Consider the following 19,659-nt stretch of genomic DNA (forward strand, 5'->3'; position numbering starts at 1 on the left):
TACCTAGTTGGGGAAATTACTAATTTCATTTCAACTTCATTTGTCAAGTCCCGAAGTTGAAAAAAATTAGTATTTGCCCATTTGGGAATCGGAATCGGAGGGAATCGAGAACTGCTAAAGAATCGGATTCAGAACCGGATTCGCTTTGTGAAAGAATCGAGACTAGAGAATCGCGATTCTCCCATGTACGAGAATCGTAATTCAGGAATCCGATTCTGACCAATCGAGGAATCGCGCCAACTCTGGTTTACATTCATTTTTTATTTTTTTCACTCGGGTGATTTAGCCTCAGCAGCTGGTAAACTTTGCTTTGAGATTGAAAATTCAGATTTGCTTTGCTTAAAATCACTGTTGATTAAAAAAAATTATTGAAATTCTGAAGACAAAAAAAATTGAAATTCAGCAGTAGGTAGGTAAGTACTACTAATCGATTTATCGTTCCAAAGCCACAAAGTGATTGTGATGTTCGATGTTTTGTTTGTCAATATCGAAGGTCGAAACATTTCTTATCAGCTGACTCAAATTTTGATAACGAAAAATTGAAATAAATGTTAAATTTTGGTGGTATCTCAGTGGATATGGAGTTCTTAATTACGGAAATATTGTACAAATAGCCTTTGATTTTCATAACTTCTTTTTTGTTATGGAAAAATATGTTCAATCGTCTGTTTTTGTTTTAATTTTGAAAGCACCAAACGAAGATGCTGATCTGCCAGACCCTTACATTGAACACCTTGAAAAAGCGAATATTCCTTCAAAATTTATCCCCACTTTACAGTTTCGGTTCAAGAATCTGGATGTGATTCTGGAGTACTTGAATAATCCTGAAAATTATGCCGGTAGAGTAAGTTTTATTCAAAAATTGTATATTCGGTTGACGCACTTTTCTGTGTTAAGTACCTTCTTATTCTATTCTAATGTTTTTTTGTGTGTGTGTTTTTTTTGCAGGTATTGTTTTCAATAGCCCTAGATGTGTTCGAGCTGTCATAGAATCATTAAAAAATGAACACCTGAAACATGAATGGAAATCGATGAAATGTTTCGTTGTAGGAGAAGCCACCGCTAAATTAGCGAAAAATGAATTGGATTTGAATTATGAGGGTCAGTCGTCTGGAAATTTGGCAGCTTTATTGCAAAATATCTCTCAATGTAGGATTTAAAGATTATTGTTGTATGCATATTATGTATTTTATGTAGGTGGTATATGGATAAATCATGTCTTATGGGATTCATTTTTTTGCAGATAATTTTGAAAAACCATTATTGATGCCTGTTAGCAATTTACATAAGAATAGTGACACGAACGTGACATTACGAAAAATCGTTGCATACGAAACTTACGAACATGAACAACTAGAATCCTTACTGAGAAATGCTATACAACCAGAGTTAACCAATATCTTAGTTTTCTTCAGTCCTTCTGGAGTAAAATCAACTCTTCGTTACATGCCTCTGTCAACCAATAAAAAATTTAAGGTTTGTAATTTTATTAATTTCCATCAAAAATTACTTGTAGTTATTTCTCTGTGTTTAATTTATTGATTGCTATATTCCTGTCGTGATTCATTAGTTTGTAGCGATTGGTCCTACTACAGCTGAAGAAATGAAGAGAAATGGCATAGAGGTTCACGGAGTGTGCAAAAAACCAAATCCAGAGAGCTTAATAGAACTTATTTCGGAATTATGTTCTAAAAATAACGAAACCGTAGCTGAAATTTTGCCATAATATAATAATTATCTTTTAATTTCTTAATATTGTTGTGTTTGCTGAAATAAATAAATAGAAAATTTCTAAAATCTTGAAATTTGTTGCGATTTTCGATAGTGAGAATGAGAAAGAACATACTTAGATAGGACTACGTCTTGTAATGAAGAAAATGTTTCAAGCCTTTCACAAAAATTTGAAATTAGAAATTTCTATTCAAGTACAATCAAGTTATTCACTTGAACCAGCTTGAACCTAATTACCTAAACGTGAACTCTTTCATATCATAACGTCATATATAACTTCATAATATTAAGTAGTAGGTACTAGGTACTGGGCAATTGTACTCGATGTACAAAACAAATCTAATACTTAATGTACTTTAATTAATATTGTTTATTAAACAATATGTTTTCAATGTTCGGATTTTGAACTCACGACTACTTATGTGTTTTCAACTTGAAAGTACAAACTTCAAAGTGATCTTCATTTCGATTTTTTCGTTTCAACTTTCAACTTTCAACTTTTATCGAAAAAAAAGAAAAATCTATTCAATGACGTCTTCAAACTTCACACTACGTTGTTGTCAAATGTCACAGTGCAGAGTACAAACGACAACATTGTAAAGTTGTAACGTAATCCAGACGACGTCATTGAACGTCATCGTACGATACTCGCTCTTCCCCCACCTCTGCCATCCACGTTTCCATTTACCACCATCGACCTTTTAGTTAACCTAGACGACTACTCCAATGCAAACTAAGGCCACTGGTTATGTCGCCAACTCTGTGGATTTCAAATTAGAAACAAACGCATCTGCGCATGTCTCAGGAATTGATGCTTGTGAACAGTAAACGGAAACACCACCAGCACCCCCACTTCCACCCCTAATCCACTAACAACAAAATACACACACACGTTTCCTGAGACATGCGCAGATGCGTTTGTTTCTAATTTGAAATCCACAGAGTTGGCGACATAACCAGTGGGATAATTTTGCGTATGAGTAGCCGTCTAGGTTAACTAAAAGGTCGATGTTTACCACGTTCATTGAAATTGAATGGTGGGAGTAAAGTGGAAGCGAAGTGAAGAAGAGTACAAGGGGAAAACTTTGGTAATTCATGTTGTAGTGTTTACATTTTGATGCTACTTGGCTGTATTTTTCAATTTTGTTGCAAGTGTTGAAGTGCATAATGTGCGCAAATTTAAGCTAGCCATGAAGTCGGAAAAGTTTGTTATTTTTCAATTTGTGTGATTAAAAAAATTGTTTCGGTTAACAGATCATGTTTCTCGTTGTGTACAAAGTATCAATGAATTGTAGTTTAGATAACAACTCTCGTATGATTAATACTTGCATCGAAAGTATATGCGTTGAATCGTGAATAATCTGTGTCGTTTTTGTTCTAAGTTTCCTTCATTTGTAATTTGTTCGCTTAGTCATAACCATCTGATAATAATTAATGCCAACTCAGAAACACTCGATTAGTGTAAAGCATTCGTTCGACTTGATCAGTAACATGGAGCCGGAAAACGTTTTACCCCGTGGAATGTATAGCCGATGTGAGAAAAGTGCAAACAGTCGAAATGGTAATCCATTAATAGAAGAAATGTGCTCAGCCCAAAATTCTGAATTCGATAAGCCCGAAGAATCTCCAAGGATGACTACTTCTCAGTGGCTTACGGTTTTAATTCTGTGTTTCGTGAATTTAATCAACTACATGGATCGTTATACGATAGCGGGTAAGGTTTCTTGATTTGATTTTTTTCTTCGATTAAGTAACTTAACTTAGCGAATGAAAAAATTAATCACGTGGATAAGTGAATGTATAGTAATAATGCAACGTACGTTAACGTGTAAAAATCACATGAAATTTCATTTCGTCGATAGGTTGACTTGTTATTGATGTCATCGTATGATTTGAAATTGACCAATAAGAATCCAGCTTTTATCGTATGTTGATACCAGACGCATGACGTATACGTATGCTTGCCTTGCTACTAACCGACGTACTCATCGTATGATCTCAACAACATTCATATTGCATTACATTTTACTCATCCTTGCCAAAATAAACGGCATAATTGTCATGAAATTACAATGATATAATCTGCTGGCTTTTGCGTCATGTAAGCCTGATTAAAACTTGTTAAGGCATGATACCGGGTAATGAAAAATTAAAAATTGCATTACGCCTTATCTATCGAAGTTTACGATAACGATGAACTCGTCGTAAGTGAAAGTAATAAAAAAAATCTTGGTCGTAAATACAGATTTGAATGATCTCTACCGGAAATATTAATTACCGGAGATAGCTTAATAGCTACCAGATACGATAACCTAAATAATTATGCATTCAATCTGCAATTTCGATTGATATTCGAATAAAAAAATGTTTGATCTTTTTTTTCTTTTCTTTTTTTAGGAATTTTAACGGATGTGAAAAAGTACTACGTTATAAACGACGATAAAGCTGGATTATTACAAACTGCATTCGTTATTAGCTACATGCTATTCGCACCTATTTTTGGATACCTAGGAGATCGTTATAACAGAAAGAATATTATGGCCTTCGGTGTATTCCTGTGGTCATTAACAACGATGGCTGGATCTTTTATGGAAGTAAGATTATAAAAACTGAGCCCCTTTTTTGATCTCGGTGGATGGATTTTTTCAAGAAATTTGTTTTCTTTTACAGACATACTATCCATTTTTATTCTTCCGAATGCTGGTGGGTATCGGCGAAGCGAGTTATTCGACGGTGGCACCTACCATTATAAGTGATATGTTCGCTAAAAACTTACGCTCGAAAATGTTGGCTGCATTTTACTTCGCCATACCTGTAGGCAGGTTGGTACTTTCTACTTGATTTATTTATTTTCAACTTACGAACGTTGTAATGATTGTTATGGATGGATTGATAGACGTATGGAGGTAGGTAATTGAAGCACTACCAGACGTTATTGAAACGTATTGTTGTGCCGGAGAAACAAGTTTCTTACGTCACACCCGATGATTATTTTGTTTACAACGTCCTTGTATATCGATGTACCTATATACTGTATAATGTATTTCAGTAATTGTTTTTTTTGTTTTTGCAAAAATGCAACCATGCAAGCGTACGTTAATTTATTCACGTTTATTTTTATCGCAGCGGGTTTGGCTACATCGTTGGTTCCAAAACAGCCGAAATACTCAACTGTTGGCAATGGGGTCTGAGAGTTACCCCTTTTGCCGGTATTGTCGCCGTGCTATTGATATTATTCGTCATGGAAGAACCAACCAGAGGGTTCAGCGAGGGTCGATCTCATTTGCAAGCTACTTCCTGGACCAGCGATATCAAAATTTTAATGCACAAGTAAGCCGATTATTTTTGAGCAATTTTTACTGTCACATGTAAACGTTCCCATTGTGCATTGAACCTGTGTGCATGTGTAGGTCTAGGTATTATGTCGTTTCCTGTTAGGTAGGTTGAAGTTGGCCTCTGAAATACTTGTTAAAATGATTAATAGTGCATATTTTTGACTGAGGTTGGCTGATAAATGGATTCTATTCATATATTTCAAGGTGCTTAAGCTGATTTCTCAATTTTGGACGAATTCTTGGAAAATTTTAATAATAAATTTTATTATATGTACTTCATAAGAACTTATGTAAAATATTTATCTTGATCTTGAGATTTGTCCTAAAAAAAAAAACATGGCCCTACTCACAAAATGGCGACCATTTTGATTGACTGGTCAGCCGAAATCGCAGATTTTGCGTTCCAATATAGGACTTGCACGAAATTTTTTAAACCTTACAAAGGTAGATCGAAAGAGCAGGCAAAAATTTATCATCTGACAAAATTTTAAGTACATACTTAAGGGCCTTTTTCGATTTTTGGTGAATTTTTGAAAACCAAATTTAGGCCAAAACTGAGGGAAAAAATCAAAATCTTACCAAATTGACTTAGAAAGCTGAAATTTGGAATATACCCTATTTTCGACCTGCCAAACCGATTGGAAACTGTTTCAGACCGTTTAAAGTAGTTCTGGAGCCTCCAGCAGATTTTTGAAACTTAAAATTTCCACAAAATTTCATCAAATGGAGTTGAAAAGACGAAATTCATGCTGAAAACTAGTTTCAATACGCTACGAAGTCGACTGCAGGTGGATTTCAAGTCGTTTTGGAGTGTCCAGTGACTTTTTGAAAATTACTGAAGCCTCCAGTAGATTTCTGAAATTTGAAATTTTCATAAAATTTTATCAAATGGAGATGAAAAGAGTGAATTTACTTTGCACTCCAATTTCAGCACTCTCTGAGGATTACCTCTGCTGGGTTTAGGTCATTTAGGAGTCTCCAGTGACTTTTTGAAAATTACTGGAGCCCCTAGTAGACTTTTGAAACTTGAAATATCAACAAAATTTCATCAAACGAAGTTGGAAAACTGAAATCAATCAAAATGGCCGCCATTTTGTCATTAGGGCCATGTTTTTGTTTTGAGGACAAGGGCTAGAAATATTCCTTACAAGGGAACCTCTTGAGATGTCACACTCCGATTTGAACGGGACAGCGATTTTTGGAAAGTGCATAGTCTAAAACCCCCAAAACCAAAATTTCAGCTGCCCAAGTTCATTTTTCGATTTTTAGCGAATTTTTGAAAATTCAAAATTGACTGTTTTTGGCGATTTATGCTTTTTTTAAAAAGTACATACTTGATCAATAAAAATGGTCAAAATAACTCCCAAAACTAATATTAATTACCCAAATCCAAATTTCACCATTTCCAGTCATTCTGGAGCCTCCAGCGCGATTTTTTAATTTCTCCAGAATTTTGAATTTGCTCCAGAAGGCGTGAATATGAAGTTAGGCAGCTAAAAATCGAGTTGTATATTATACTCGACCTTAACGAGTTTATCCACATTTTAGCCGATTTTGGGAGTGATACCTCAAGAGTCGTTTTTTGACCAGCTTTTTTCAAAATTGAAGAATCCAAAAAATCAAAAGATAACCGTTTGTGAGAAAATTTTTGAAATTTGCGCCAATCGCTGTAGTTTTTGTAGAACTAACCCCCGGAGCGCAAATTCTACCATTTCCAGCCGTTTTGGAGCGAGAGTGACACCTCAAAAAACCACTCTTGAGGTGTCACTCCCAAAATCGGCTCAAATGTGGATAAACTCGTTAAACAGGTCGAGTGTTATGTACAACTCGATTTTTAGCTGCCCAACTTCATATTCACGCCTTCTGGAGCAAATTCAAAATTCTGGAGAAATTGAAAAATCGCGCTGGAGGCTCCAGAATGGCTGAAAATGATGAAATTTGGATTTGGGTAATTAATATTAGTTTTGGGACTTATTTTGACCATTTTTATTGATCAAAGCATAAATCACCAAAAACAGTCAATTTTGAATTTTCAAAAATTCGCCAAAAATGGAAAAATGAACTTGGGCAGCTGAAAATTTAGTTTTGGGGGTTTTAGACTATGCTCTTTCCAAAAATCGCGGTCCCGTTCAAATTAGAGTGACACGTCAAGAGGTTCCCTTGTTAGTACCTTACCTACTCCCCCTTTCAGAAAAAAGTTGTCCCGGAGGATTGGTGGGGGGGGGGTGCAATTAATCCTTATGCGGGCTCCCCGACTATTTATTATTTTGAATTTTCAATAAATGCTAATTCGAATTATTCTCTTGTTTGCAGTCGAAGTTTCATGCTATCCACCGCAGGGTTCACCTGTGTAGCATTTGTGACCGGAGCGCTGGCATGGTGGGGTCCAACTTTCATCCACGCAGGCTTAAGATTACAATCTGGACACGCAGAGGCTGACTTAAATACGTAAGTGAACGTCACAAAAGAAGTAATTATCATCCAAGTCGCAGGCGTTCGTTTATTAAATTGTCGAACGAATGAGGCTTTACGAATTAATTTGATTGACTTGAGGATTAAATTTTTATAGCGTATCATACGTGTTCGGAATATTGACCATGATCTCAGGCTTAATAGGAGTTCCGTTAGGTATGTGGCTTTCACAACGTATGAAGTCACAATACGAACATGCGGATCCTCTAATCTGTGCTTTCGGATTATTAGTGAGCGCCCCGTTACTATTTCTAGCATCGTGGACGGCTAGTTATAGTGTAATAATATGTTATATTTTTGTATTCATCGGGGAGGTATTCTTGAATTTAAATTGGTCCATCGTAGCGGATATACTATTGGTAAGAAAATTTCATTTTTTTAACAACTTATTTATTACATAAGAGCGTGTTTGTTTGTTTACATACAGAATTTCTTTGATATTTGGCGTTGTAACTGTAATTTCTGGAATAACTGGAGTATTAGCCGGAGTGTACGCTTCCAATTGGTTGCGTCCTGTGTGGCCCAATGTTGATCCGCTTATATGCGGCGGTGGGTTAACTCTAAGCGCTGTGTTCATGGTGTTTGTTATAATTTTCGCTTCAAAAAGTTATTTTCTTACATGGTTACTGATTTTTTTGACCGAAATTACATTGAGTTTAAACTGGTCTGTGTCCAATGATATTACTTTGGTAAGAACTTGTTCAGCTAAATTATTCTTCCTCTTTTTCGCCTATCCGGTGGTGGTTTTACTTTTTTCTTTTGCGCGCTTTTTATACGAACGTATGTAGGTTTTGGTGAAAAGGGTTTATGTATTTTGTTTCCTTTTTGCTTAATATGTTGTGGTTAGTTAATTTTTTGAGCATTGTTCGACTCTTGTCGCGTAGTTTTGAGCCGATATTTATAGTGCTTACTTAGGCTTTGTGTAGATTTGAAATTATCTCAAAATTAGTCAGTTGTATTGGAAAACGTTTTAAAAATTTTAGAGCATCGCTCGTCCTTGTTCGAGTAAATTTTTTTGCGACTTGACGTCGATCACATCCTTATCTTGTTTGAAAAAACTAAATCGTTTGAAAAGAACTGATTATTTTCAATGGGTCGTAATTGTGCGATGCTTTTTAGAATTTACTAGTAAAGCTTTTAAACACGGGCTATGTTGAAATTTCAATGGAATATGAACAGCTTGAATACATTATGTTATCTGAGGGTTTGTTTATTGGCAAATGTTTTGATAATATTGCTTCAAATATTACAAACATTTTACACCTTCGCTGTTTCTAAGCTTCGATACGCAACGTTGCGTTTAGATATCCATGTTACTGCGTCACTGATATACTTTTTTTTTTTTTTTTGTTGGTAATCTCTCGATTGAGTGGGTTTTATTTGTAGGTTCAATTTTTCTAATGGGTCCGGTCGTAGGCGGAACAAACAATGTTTTCTGTATTTTTTCTCTTTCAACGTGCGTAGTTTAATTAGCTTTTTGTTGAAATTTTTACCATTAAAAAAAAAAAAAAAAATACACTTCTGATTTTCTTACTTACTAATCTTGAAAAGGAAAAATTTTATTCGCGGAATTTCACGACAATTTTCCCTATGAGTATTCTGCAAGGAAAAAAAAGTGTGTTCGTGTTATTTTGAAATTACATATTTATTTACAAATTATCGTGATAACGTTTTAATCTTTTTGTAGCACGCAACAGCTAGAGTACTCGTAGGTCAAAAATGTATTTTTATAAGATATTTTCGGTCGAATATCCAACTTTTCACTTTAGATTACACGATGATGAAATCTTTTAAGAATGCGGCAAACATTTACTTTGGAGTAAAGGTATTTTATTACTTGATAACGATGTTCAGATGTCAAAAAATGTGTCAGAAGTTCATTCTGTTGCCCGATAAACTTCGGTATACTACTCATTGAGGCTGAATCATCGTTGAAAAAACCTCAATATGTTAAAATCTGAGTCTGTTTGAAGGGAGCGTGGAAAAATGAGATGATAAGGCTTATCTAGACCTTTTTTTCATACAGCTTCTAATATGTATTTTAAGTAATTACTCTTCTTTTTCTTTCTGTTGCTTTGGAATTTTTTTTTTTTTGAAAAATTAAAACCAAACCAATGAAGAACTTCTGGTCAAAAAACACGCTTAATGGGTTTCTTCTGGTAATCGCTTCAATTGTGAGTAAATTCGTTAAAGCAGTTGAGAGTGAACCAGAACTTGCATTCAGGGATTGTACTCGGTTACTTTTTAAGTAACCAAGATTTCCTTTCTTTTTTTCAAAATTTTATCCAAAATTCTTCAAAAAAAAAACATTGGTTTTATTAAAATGGCATCATAGCTTTTTCAGCATTACAAATTTAATTTTTTCAGTTTTGATGATTTTTATTTTAAAATGTATGTACTTGGGGGTTTTCTAATTTCGACAGGTACATACATAATTATTATTTTTGAATTTCCCGATGGGTTTTAGTGGATTTTCTCCCGTTTTGATTGATTTTTACATCTTGAATTTTGATGGTGATTTTTTTCTTCGCCGATTTGGTGAGTTTTCTTTTGAATTTTTGTAGATTTTCCCCCATTCTGACGGGTATGATTTTTTTGAATTTTTGCAAGTTCTCTATTTTCAAGTTTTTCGATGATTTTCTCGGAATTTTCACCATTTTCATGATTTTGTTTTGAATTTTATTGATTCGTTTTTCTGCCTAAATGTTTGTTCTTAATTTCGGCGAAACTTTTTTTCTTGAATTTTCGACATTTTTTAAAAATTTGCTCTCAATTTAGCCACAAATTTTAGTAATTTTTTCTGCCTAAATTTTCGCGAAATTCCCCTGTTCACAGATTTTTTTTGAGTTTTTTTGGACTTTGAATTATTTAGAATTTTTTTGAGGAATTCTTGATTTTTTTTCAAGTTTTATTCTTTTGAATTCTCGTAGATTTTATTTTCCAATTTTTCGACGATTCTCGACGAATTTTCGTGTTTTATTTTGTGAAGTTTTCGCAATTCTATCGTTAAATTTCGTGAGTTTTTTTTCAATTCTTGCGATGTTTTTTCCTGAATTTTAGTGCTTTTTACCTTAATTTTTTCGATGAAGTTTTTCTACTTCTAATCGAATTTTTATTCTGGAATCCTCGTGATTTTTTTCAACTTTTTAAATTTTGACGAAACTCTTGTTTTTTGGTTCATTTTTAATTTCGCTCTTGAGTTTTATTCATTTTGATTTATTAAAAGAAGATCATGCACAAAGAGGTTTTTCAACATTATTTTTTGACTAGTTTTTTTCTCTCCAGATCTTGATCTTTGCTCTGCTTTCCGTTTTGGTAATTTTCTCTCAATTTCAATAATTTTGTCGCCTTTTTTCACTTTTTTTTTTGAATCGTGTCAATTTTTGACAGTTTTGATGGTGGATTTTTTTTCTTTTTGAAGCAAGGTACATTTTTTTGTGTTCGAATTTTTAAAATGGTTTTCACGAATCACTTTTTTTCCAAATTTGGATTGCAATCTCCCCCCCTCCCCCACCGCCATGTCCTGTTGATTTTAATAAGTTTCTCGTTCTAAAATAATTCTTCTTATTTATGGAATTTTTTTACAAATTATTGTTTATTTTTTCTCAACACTCGAATAATTTTTTTTTTATCGAATCCTTGCTCATTTCAATATTTCTGCTATTTTACAATTGGTATTTTTGTGTTTGAGTTTTTGAAATGATTTTGAATGATGGATTAAATTTCGTTTCCCTCTGTTTCGAAAGTCTTCCTCCTCTTCTTTCAATTTTGCATTTTTTTCAATAGTTCAACACATTTTTCGATTATGTTTCCGGAATCCAATATTTTTTTCATGCTTTTTTTTGCATTTTGATCTACCTACGAGTAGTTTACTTTCGAAATGTTGATAATCATCTTTTTTGAGCTTTTGCTAGTTTTTTTTTTTTTTTAAATAGTTTTTATTCGAATTTTGATGTTTTTTTCTGTTGTTTTTTTGAAAAAAATGCTATAGAAATTTTCGTTACTTTTTTTTTGTCTAAAATAAAATGTGATGTTTTGTATACATTGAAGTTTTTTGGTTAGCACTTTTTTTTACATCAACGTTTTTTTTGGTTACTTTTTCCGGCTTTTTTAGTTACTAAAGTTACTTTTTTTGAGAACAATTTGAGTACAATCCCTGCATTGTTAGCTGCCCAAGTAAATTTTCTCGCTTTCAGGGAAAATTCAAAAATCTTGGAAAAATATGATTCTGAAATCGTGCTAGAAGCTTCGAAGTGGGTGGGAGGGGGAGGAAGTGGGTCAGTTTTAGGTAATTGAAAAAAAATCGAGAATCACTCTGGATGTTTCAGAATGAGAGTTCGGGAGGGAGAGTTAATTCAGATACGTGAATTCGCGCAGATTATAAAAATTTCCTCTATGAACAGAAATTTTTTTTTTTTTTTTGGTATTTTTAAATCGTGAAAAAAAAGCTTAGCTTTTTTGACGCAATAGGACTAGACTGTATGTAAATACTTGTACGAACTAATGCTCCAGTTCTTTTCTGTTTAAAATATTCTGTATTTTGTATCTTTTATTTTTTGATAAAAAAAATTCTACCAGTGTACCGAATAGGTACTAATTACACTAAATATTAATGTTTCTGTAATTTTCTTTAATGTTTTTATAGTATGTCGTTGAACCGACTAGAAGGTCAACAGCAGAGGCTTTCCAAATTCTGGTATCTCACGCTTTCGGTGACGCCGGCAGTCCTTATCTAATTGGAGTGGTAAGATATGGCATTTTTTCCCATCAATTTACTCCTTAGGTGTAATTGTACATAAAACAAAAACATGCTAATTAATTCATTTCTATTTCTAGTTATCGGAATTCTTCAAAGCATTTCTTAAAAATGGAGCTGTATTAGCAGTATTTGCGTCAACCGATATCACCATTGAACCTTCTCACGTGGATGGTCTATCACCGCAGATCGAATTCCGGAGTTTACAATACGCTTTGTTTACAACCAGTTTTGTCGAAGTACTCGGCGGAGTGTTCTTCCTACTGACAGCGATGTACGTCGTAGAAGATAAACAAGCGGCGGAAAGGCAATTACAAGGTAATAAGGATCGTCGAAAAGAAACACAATATTATTTTAACAGCTAATGAGAAACTAATTATCGAAATGTTTATCGTGAATTAAGAATTATAGCGTCGAAGTACTACGTTACATTGTCGTCGGACAGTTTAACAAATTATGGGAATTATATCGAATCGATTTTACACGGTATGTTTTAGGAGTACGAGATTTTTCGAGTCTGAATTTATCTTACGAACTTATGGTTAAAAATGGTATGGAAAAGTCGGCAGTTGTAGGTTTAGATTTGTTTGGTAGAAGGGGTATTTTGATGAGTAGCAACATAGCAAGCGAGGTAGTTAACGTGGTGTTTTTTAGATTATACTTTTTTTCGTCATTTCTACGTGTTTTGTAGCTTTCGAAAAGCTGACACCGGAGATCAACTCGGCTAATCGGGATTCTTTCTGTTTTCAGGCGAAGACAATCCAGTAGCCAGTAGTGATTTATATTCGGATATATCGGATGTAGATGCGGCCAAACATACTTGAAGAGATTTTTGATAAGAAATAAGAAGATTAAAAGACTGCCACGGCCAAGAATCCAAGAGTATTTTGCATTTACTCGTCAATTTTACTTGATAAAAAGTATATTGCGTTGGCCTACTCGGTTCGTAATAGTGAATAAGTTGAAAAAAATGGGTGTTTTAATTCGATTTATTATGTATTTAAGTTCCTACGTGATATGTTTTATATATTTTTTTTACATTTTTTTGCAACATATTCACGTACTTAAAAAAAATGCAAATATTGTATTTAATCTATCAATGCAACGAAAGTCGACTATGAAAATATGAGAGAGAGATTTTTAGTACGGGTAGTATCGGTTAGAATGTTTTTCAAAGTAATTTTAAGCGAAAAGCGAAGCTACGCGTCCGGCGTCTTCGTATGTTTTTAATAATAATTCATCGTGTAACGAATGTGAAAATTCCTATTCCAAATTTTAATTATACGTAGATCTGAATATTAGAAGAACGGTCGAACGGTTATTGCCGTCCATTAATATCGAAGTTCCTGAATTAGAAAAATCAGTTGAAATTCAATGGAATTTATTTTCCGGGTTGATCCCGCGTATTTTACTTATTGAATTGCGTTTTTGCAAAGAAAGCTGCTTCCTGTTACCTATTTTATTGTAGAGGTGTGTGTTGCTAGTATTTAATGTTCCTTGAAGTAAATGATTACAAGTGAAGTAGGGTAGGTAATTGCGTACTTTGAGAATTGGTAGTCAAAATTTCACGTGTAGCGGATTATTGTTGGAAAGACGTGATGAGTCGTATATTTTTAAGCTTGTTGTTTATTGTTGTTGTATTTATTGAATAGATCCTTATATTATTTTTATTTACCTAATTTGATCGCAAATATCGTATTGCAATTTAAATTAGGTACGTATTTATCGCACTTATGTTCCGAATTGAGATTTTAAAAATGATACTACAAAAGGAGTTTGTGAATTATTGTGTGCGAGATTAACTTTTTTTTTTTATATGTGATGTATTCGTAACTTTGGTACAAAAATTATTCAATGAAGGTTTCCATAATCAAATTTTTATGCCATATTGTCTCGTGTATGTTTGTGACTATGTATTTGTGTGTGATGAGCGTTCATAACACAATGCGAATGCATTGTACCAAAGCATTTACCTACTTGTAATTCCATACGGTTTATTATTTTTTAAGAAAACAAAATATCGTAATGTTTTCAAATTTCATACCTCGTGTTTTTGTTTGTTTGTTTTTTTTTTAAATTTTTATCATCTACTTATATCTCATATTATTTATTCGATGTTACAGTAAGTTGTGACAAATATCTATGTGAAAGTATTCTATGTAATTATTTCATCTCGTATAGTGAAGTTTTGAAGTTTCCGGTTGAATAAAAATGGTTGATTTGAATAAGTATTGCCTTCTATGTTTATTTGTGTTGCAATTTCGATGCAACATTCGCGTATTTCTGCTGATGGCTCGAGAATAATTCGACCCTTTTCTTTAGAATTCGGCAATTCTTGAATTATTTAGTACTGATTTTACAATTTTACAGTTTTCTCGTCGACCGTATATAAATGAACGAATAATTCAACGTTGAAAAATCGGCGAAAGTCCTTTTGAAAAATCTAAATTGAAAAAAAAAATTATTGAAGAATTAAAAAAAAAAGTAAAATCAACAGGAAAAGTCGGCGGGAGAGGGGGGAGATTGCAATCCAAATTTGGAAAAAAAGTGAATTGTGAAACTCATTTTAAAAATTCGCATCGAATACAAAAAAATGTACCTTGCTTCAAAAAGAAAAAAATCCTCCATCAAAACTGTTAAAAATTGGCACGATTCAAAAAAAATGTAAAAAAAGGCGACAAAATTATTGAAATTGAGAGAAAACGACCAGAACGGAAAGCAGAGAAAAGATCAAATCTGGAGAGAAAAAAAATAATGTTGAAAAACCTCTTCGTGATCTTCTTTTAATAATTAATCAAAATCATAAGTCCCTACGAATAAAACTCAAGAGCGAAATTCAAAATGAACCAAAAAACAGAGTTTTGTCAAAATTTAAAAAGTTGACAAAAATCACGAGGATTCCAGAATAAAAATTCGATTAGAAGTAGAAAAACGCCACCGAAAAAATTAAGGTAAAAAGCACCAAAATTCAAGAAAAAACATCGCATCGCAAGAATTTAAAAAAAAAACAAAAAATTTACTGATAAAATTGCGAAAACTTCACAAAAAAGCACGAAAATTCGGGGAAAATCGTCGAAAAATTGGAAAATAAAATCTACGTGAATTCAAAAGAATAAAACTTGAGAAAAAAAGAAATCCTCAAAAAAATTATAAATAATTCAAAGTCTAAAAAAACTCGAAAAAATCTGTAAACAGGGGAATTTTGCAAAAATTTAAGCAGAAAGAATTACTAACATTTGGTGCTAAATTAGGAGAAAATTTTATAAAAAAATTTCAAAAAAAAAAACAAGAAAAAAGGTTTCGCCGAAATTAAGAACAAAAATTTAGGCAGAAAAACAAATCAATAAAGTTCAAAACAAAATTATAGAAATGATGAAAATAGAAAACTCTCGAAAATTCAGAAACTCGCGAGGATTAAAATTAGGTATAAATTCGGAAATAAATCTAAAAATTTCTAGCAAAAGCAAAACTGAAGATGATTCAACAGACGAAAATAATTCCCACTTGAAAAAAAAATTCTTCAAAGTGAGAGAGGGATCAACGAATGAAAGATATCAAGATGCAAAAAAATTCACCACAAAGGGTGAAAAAAAAAATAACAAAGTCATGAAATTTTGAAGAAGCTTCCGTCACCCCTTCTCGAAAAAAAAGATCAAAATTTAAAGGAAATCATGATTTTTGGAAGAAAAAAAGTCACAATTCCACAAAAATGTGAGCAAAAAAATCTTTTGTTTTTTAAAGCACGAAACTCAAAAAAAATGTTAAAATAAAATTAAAAAAGTGCAGTCAAAATTTAGGTAAAAAAATGACCACAATTTAGAACAAAACTATATCTGTCAAAACTGGAGAAACTTCGCCAAAATTCGAAAAGAGAAAAAAAATGGAAATTCCGAGAAAATCGTCGAAAAATTTGAAAATAGAGAACTTGCAAAAATTCAAAAAAATCATACCCTTCAGAATGGGGAAAAATCCACAAAAATTCAAAAGAAAACTCACCTAATCCGTGAAGAAAAAATTCACAGAATTCAAAAAAAAAACATCGAACCGAAATAAGGAGAAATTCCGACTATTTGAGCAATAAAATCACACAAGATCAAGGGAAAATTTTCATGAAAAAATCACGAGAATTCAAGGTGATAAAATTTGGCAAAATTCAGGAGAAAAAAATCATCAAAATTCAAAGCAAAATCATGGAAAAAAATTACCACTAACATTCAAGATGTAAAAATCAATCAAAACAGGAGAAAATCCACTGAAAACCATCGAGAAATTCAAAAATAATAATAGTCTGTCGAAAAATCATCAAAACTGAAAAAATAAAATTCGTAATCGTAATGCTAAACAATAGTGTGCTACCCACACTAAAAAGCAGTGAGCGCCATTTAAATAAAAGCAATGTTTTTTTTCAAAGAATTTATTTGGATAAAATTTTGGGGAAAAAAAGAAATTTGTGAAAAATTTCGGAAAAAGTAACTTTTAGTGACCAAAATTATTAAAATGTAACCAAAAGTTACTACATATTAGTAACGTTAGTAACTTGGTTGCTTAAAAAGTAACCGAGATTATTTATTTTTGATTTTGATATTTTTTTACATTTTTTATGTACCTATTTTGAATTTTGCTATGTGAGTTTTTGAAAATTAAATGGGTACCTATACCTATTACCTAATGGTGCATATACAGACTTTTTAAACCTACCTGATGTTATTTTTATTTATTTACGTTCAATTGTTTACCTATATGACTTTTTTTTCTTGAAAGAGGAAACCTAATCCTAATCGATGAAGTGACAAAGTTAAACTTGAAAGTAGTATATGAACAAATTCAAAGTACCTACGTTTTGTTTATAAGCGGTCCCCATAGTAACTTTTATTATGAAATGCAAATGTCGGGGTGTCCTTGTGGAGGGAATGGACAATAGCTACACCTGTTGTATTCGTTAACCAATATAGGTACCTATTTGTTAAGATATATTTCACCCTTGTGTAAATGTTATTAGTTCTTTAACACTTGGGTAGTTTCTATTAGCTTGTATGTAGTTCCTTGCGCGATATTTTCTGTACATATATTGCATTCGACGTGCATTATGACTCATGAGTGTTTTTTCTCCGTTTATTGTTATAATACCCTCGACTGCAGTTTTATTTTTTGTGCAGTGATTTCTTAAAAGATGGAGAATAAACACACTATTTATTTCAATATGTGTCATCATTACCTGAAAATATTCAACGCTAAGCCAACAATTGATACTTCGCCACCAAAACCTCTTCAAATTAAAATCAATTCTCAATGGAACTTTGGTAGGAATCCATCATCACCATTTCGACTGTGAGTATTTTTCAAATTTTTATGCTGATTGCTGATGTATCAAAAATCAATTTGTGAACAACTTTCTATCATAGGTAGCTATACATATTTTTCATTTCCTATACTTGAATGATGTGGATACAAGTTCAACAAAAATGATCGATATAGCTTCATCATTTTGTACTTCATTTCATATTACCTATATTTTTTGTCTATTGAAATTCTGTTCTTTTGTTTTGTAGAAAAACACCAGCGCAAGAAAAAGTAAAAACATTTCAGAAAGAACCATATTTGACCCAAGACAATGCAGGTACCATCACATGTAAATATTATTACCAGCATCATAACAAGGTAGGTATTTTTCTGATTTGATACTCGTTACAAACAAAATTCATCTTATGCCACGCTGTTCCCAATCATGATTAAATTTTTGTAATTTTATATAGAAAGAAGAGAGTAAACATGATGACAAAGCGTTTAATGCACTAAACAAACCCTTCAATCCTAGAATATTGAAAACAAGCGCGCAGTCCAAGCTTCGGAATTTACGTGTTTACCATCCACCGAGAAGGAAAAGGATAAAGGCTACTGAACCCTCATCGCCATTACCTCAAGTAAGCATATGCTTACTATACACATTAGATTAGGCAATCAGTGATAATGACATTAGATATTTTCAATACCTACTTAATTAATTATTATTTATACAGCATAATGAAGATGATAAAACGGACAAATTTATATCTCAACCTTTATTTAGTGATAAATCGTCTTTGAAGAATTCTAAAAGACAGCAGTCACTCGCTTTTATGGACCACAATAGTTATTCAGTCAGTATTCACATTGAGATTCAATCATACCTACCTATATAGATAACTGTGGCTCTACTAATGATTCATTTTATCAAACCTCTTAATTCTTATCGCTTTACAGGAAGAATCCAGCGAAGATTCCGCATATAACGAAGGAGAAGGTGTTTTAAGCGGAGATAGTCGTGGTTCAACTCCTCAAAATTTATCTAATAAGCATCTGCCTGCTAAATTAATCATGGCTGATAATATTCAATCTAAAATTATCAATACTTCAATCAAGTATGTAATTTTTCTCGAGGTACCTACACCTAGACCTACCTAATTACGTATCAATAATTCTTCTTATTGATTACAGTAAAGTAAAGAATGAAGTTTTTTACATCCAGTTCTTGAAAGATATCACCAATGATATCCTGAAGAAGAACATTTTCACTAATAAAGCTCTAAAAAGTGTTTTCCAACATCACGTGCGAATCAATAAATATGAACTTGAAATGGTTGGCAAACCAAATCATTTAACGTACCTATTTTAATTAAATTAATCATAAATTTCGTATCAGTTTAACTCAGTTTGTGAAATTAATTTCACAGGAAAAAATGCAAAAAGAGATAACCAAATTACAAGAACGTCTAGGAGTACCTAAAGATGATAAATTAGACGATGAAAATTACGGATTATGTAAAGACTCATCCATCTCAGAATCGACTAAATCAGCAGGAGATTGCTTCCATGACTCTTCTCAGCAAGAAAACCCAATTTCTGTGGATCATACAAGTGAAGCAATTCCTAAAATCAAAGAGCCCATTGAAGACGCGGATACATCAAAAGAACACGAATACAGCGACGATTTCAGTGATTTTGATAACCATTCGGTAGCTTCGGAAATAAGTAATCGAGAATCTAGTGATGAGCACATTTCATACAATACCGAAGATAATGATAGAATATCCTCAGTCAGTGATAATGAAGAAATCGAAGAAAATGACAGCAGTATTGCAGAGGAAGAGAATATAAGTCGAGGAGAAGATTCTGAAATCGAATCGAGATCAGAAATGTCTGGAAATTCTTGAAAAGTGTAAAGCTAATCGAATTTTTTTGATGAAGGGGTTAATTTTTATAGAAATTAATTAAGTATTTGTCAGTTTTTTTTTCTCAAATACTCATTATTTTGTTTGAAGTCAAAATGTAATGTATCAAAGACATTAAGTAAATAAAATTTGATAATTTTTAAAAGTTTTATTAATA

The 19,659-nt window shown here is 32.6% G+C and overlaps 3 protein-coding genes across 5 annotated transcripts; all 3 read left to right on the forward strand.

Annotated features, from left to right (window-relative positions):
* Positions 1-526: 526 nt before the first annotated feature.
* LOC135841355 (uroporphyrinogen-III synthase-like) lies at positions 527-1,797 on the forward strand. The gene is made up of 4 exons (XM_065358285.1): positions 527-839; positions 949-1,149; positions 1,244-1,476; positions 1,571-1,797. Exons 1-4 carry the CDS (start codon positions 644-646, stop codon positions 1,724-1,726), a joined length of 786 nt encoding a protein of 261 aa, XP_065214357.1. The 5' UTR covers positions 527-643; the 3' UTR covers positions 1,727-1,797.
* A 999-nt stretch (positions 1,798-2,796) lies between these two features.
* spin (Protein spinster) lies at positions 2,797-14,522 on the forward strand. Of its 3 annotated transcripts, none has more exons than XM_065358260.1 (10): positions 2,797-3,445; positions 4,129-4,325; positions 4,402-4,553; positions 4,858-5,061; positions 7,380-7,514; positions 7,966-8,227; positions 12,184-12,282; positions 12,375-12,612; positions 12,792-12,925; positions 13,045-14,522. In XM_065358260.1, the coding sequence occupies exons 1-10, from the start codon at positions 3,166-3,168 to the stop codon at positions 13,060-13,062; spliced, it is 1,719 nt and encodes a 572-aa protein (XP_065214332.1). In that variant the 5' UTR covers positions 2,797-3,165; the 3' UTR covers positions 13,063-14,522. The 3 variants fall into 3 exon arrangements, with proteins under 3 accessions (XP_065214332.1, XP_065214331.1, XP_065214333.1); XM_065358259.1 differs by lacking the exon at positions 7,966-8,227 and adding an exon at positions 7,636-7,897 and having other exon boundaries at positions 2,804-3,445; XM_065358261.1 differs by lacking the exons at positions 7,966-8,227; positions 12,792-12,925 and adding an exon at positions 7,636-7,897 and having other exon boundaries at positions 2,809-3,445.
* Positions 14,523-17,105: 2,583 nt separating this feature from the next.
* On the forward strand, positions 17,106-19,647 carry LOC135841346 (spermatogenesis-associated protein 7 homolog). Its single transcript, XM_065358270.1, has 7 exons — positions 17,106-17,622; positions 17,844-17,952; positions 18,048-18,215; positions 18,312-18,431; positions 18,535-18,692; positions 18,769-18,910; positions 19,005-19,647. Exons 1-7 carry the CDS (start codon positions 17,465-17,467, stop codon positions 19,482-19,484), a joined length of 1,335 nt encoding a protein of 444 aa, XP_065214342.1. The 5' UTR covers positions 17,106-17,464; the 3' UTR covers positions 19,485-19,647.
* The last annotated feature ends 12 nt before the right edge of the window (positions 19,648-19,659 follow it).

Source organism: Planococcus citri, chromosome 3 (genome assembly GCF_950023065.1).
Source record: "Planococcus citri chromosome 3, ihPlaCitr1.1, whole genome shotgun sequence".
NCBI lineage: Eukaryota > Metazoa > Arthropoda > Insecta > Hemiptera > Pseudococcidae > Planococcus > Planococcus citri.

Coding starts and splice junctions, on each gene's coding strand:
- LOC135841355 (XM_065358285.1), top strand. CDS start 644: ATGGAAAAATATGTTCAATCGTCTGTTTTTGTTTTAATTTTGAAAGCA. Junction 840..948: donor TAATCCTGAAAATTATGCCG/GTAGAGTAAGTT, acceptor TTTTTTTTGCAG/GTATTGTTTTCAATAGCCCT. Junction 1,477..1,570: donor CAACCAATAAAAAATTTAAG/GTTTGTAATTTT, acceptor GTGATTCATTAG/TTTGTAGCGATTGGTCCTAC.
- spin (XM_065358260.1), top strand. CDS start 3,166: ATGCCAACTCAGAAACACTCGATTAGTGTAAAGCATTCGTTCGACTTG. Junction 3,446..4,128: donor GGATCGTTATACGATAGCGG/GTAAGGTTTCTT, acceptor TTCTTTTTTTAG/GAATTTTAACGGATGTGAAA. Junction 4,554..4,857: donor TTCGCCATACCTGTAGGCAG/GTTGGTACTTTC, acceptor TTTTTATCGCAG/CGGGTTTGGCTACATCGTTG.
- LOC135841346 (XM_065358270.1), top strand. CDS start 17,465: ATGGAGAATAAACACACTATTTATTTCAATATGTGTCATCATTACCTG. Junction 17,623..17,843: donor CCATCATCACCATTTCGACT/GTGAGTATTTTT, acceptor TTTGTTTTGTAG/AAAAACACCAGCGCAAGAAA. Junction 18,911..19,004: donor ATAAATATGAACTTGAAATG/GTTGGCAAACCA, acceptor TTAATTTCACAG/GAAAAAATGCAAAAAGAGAT.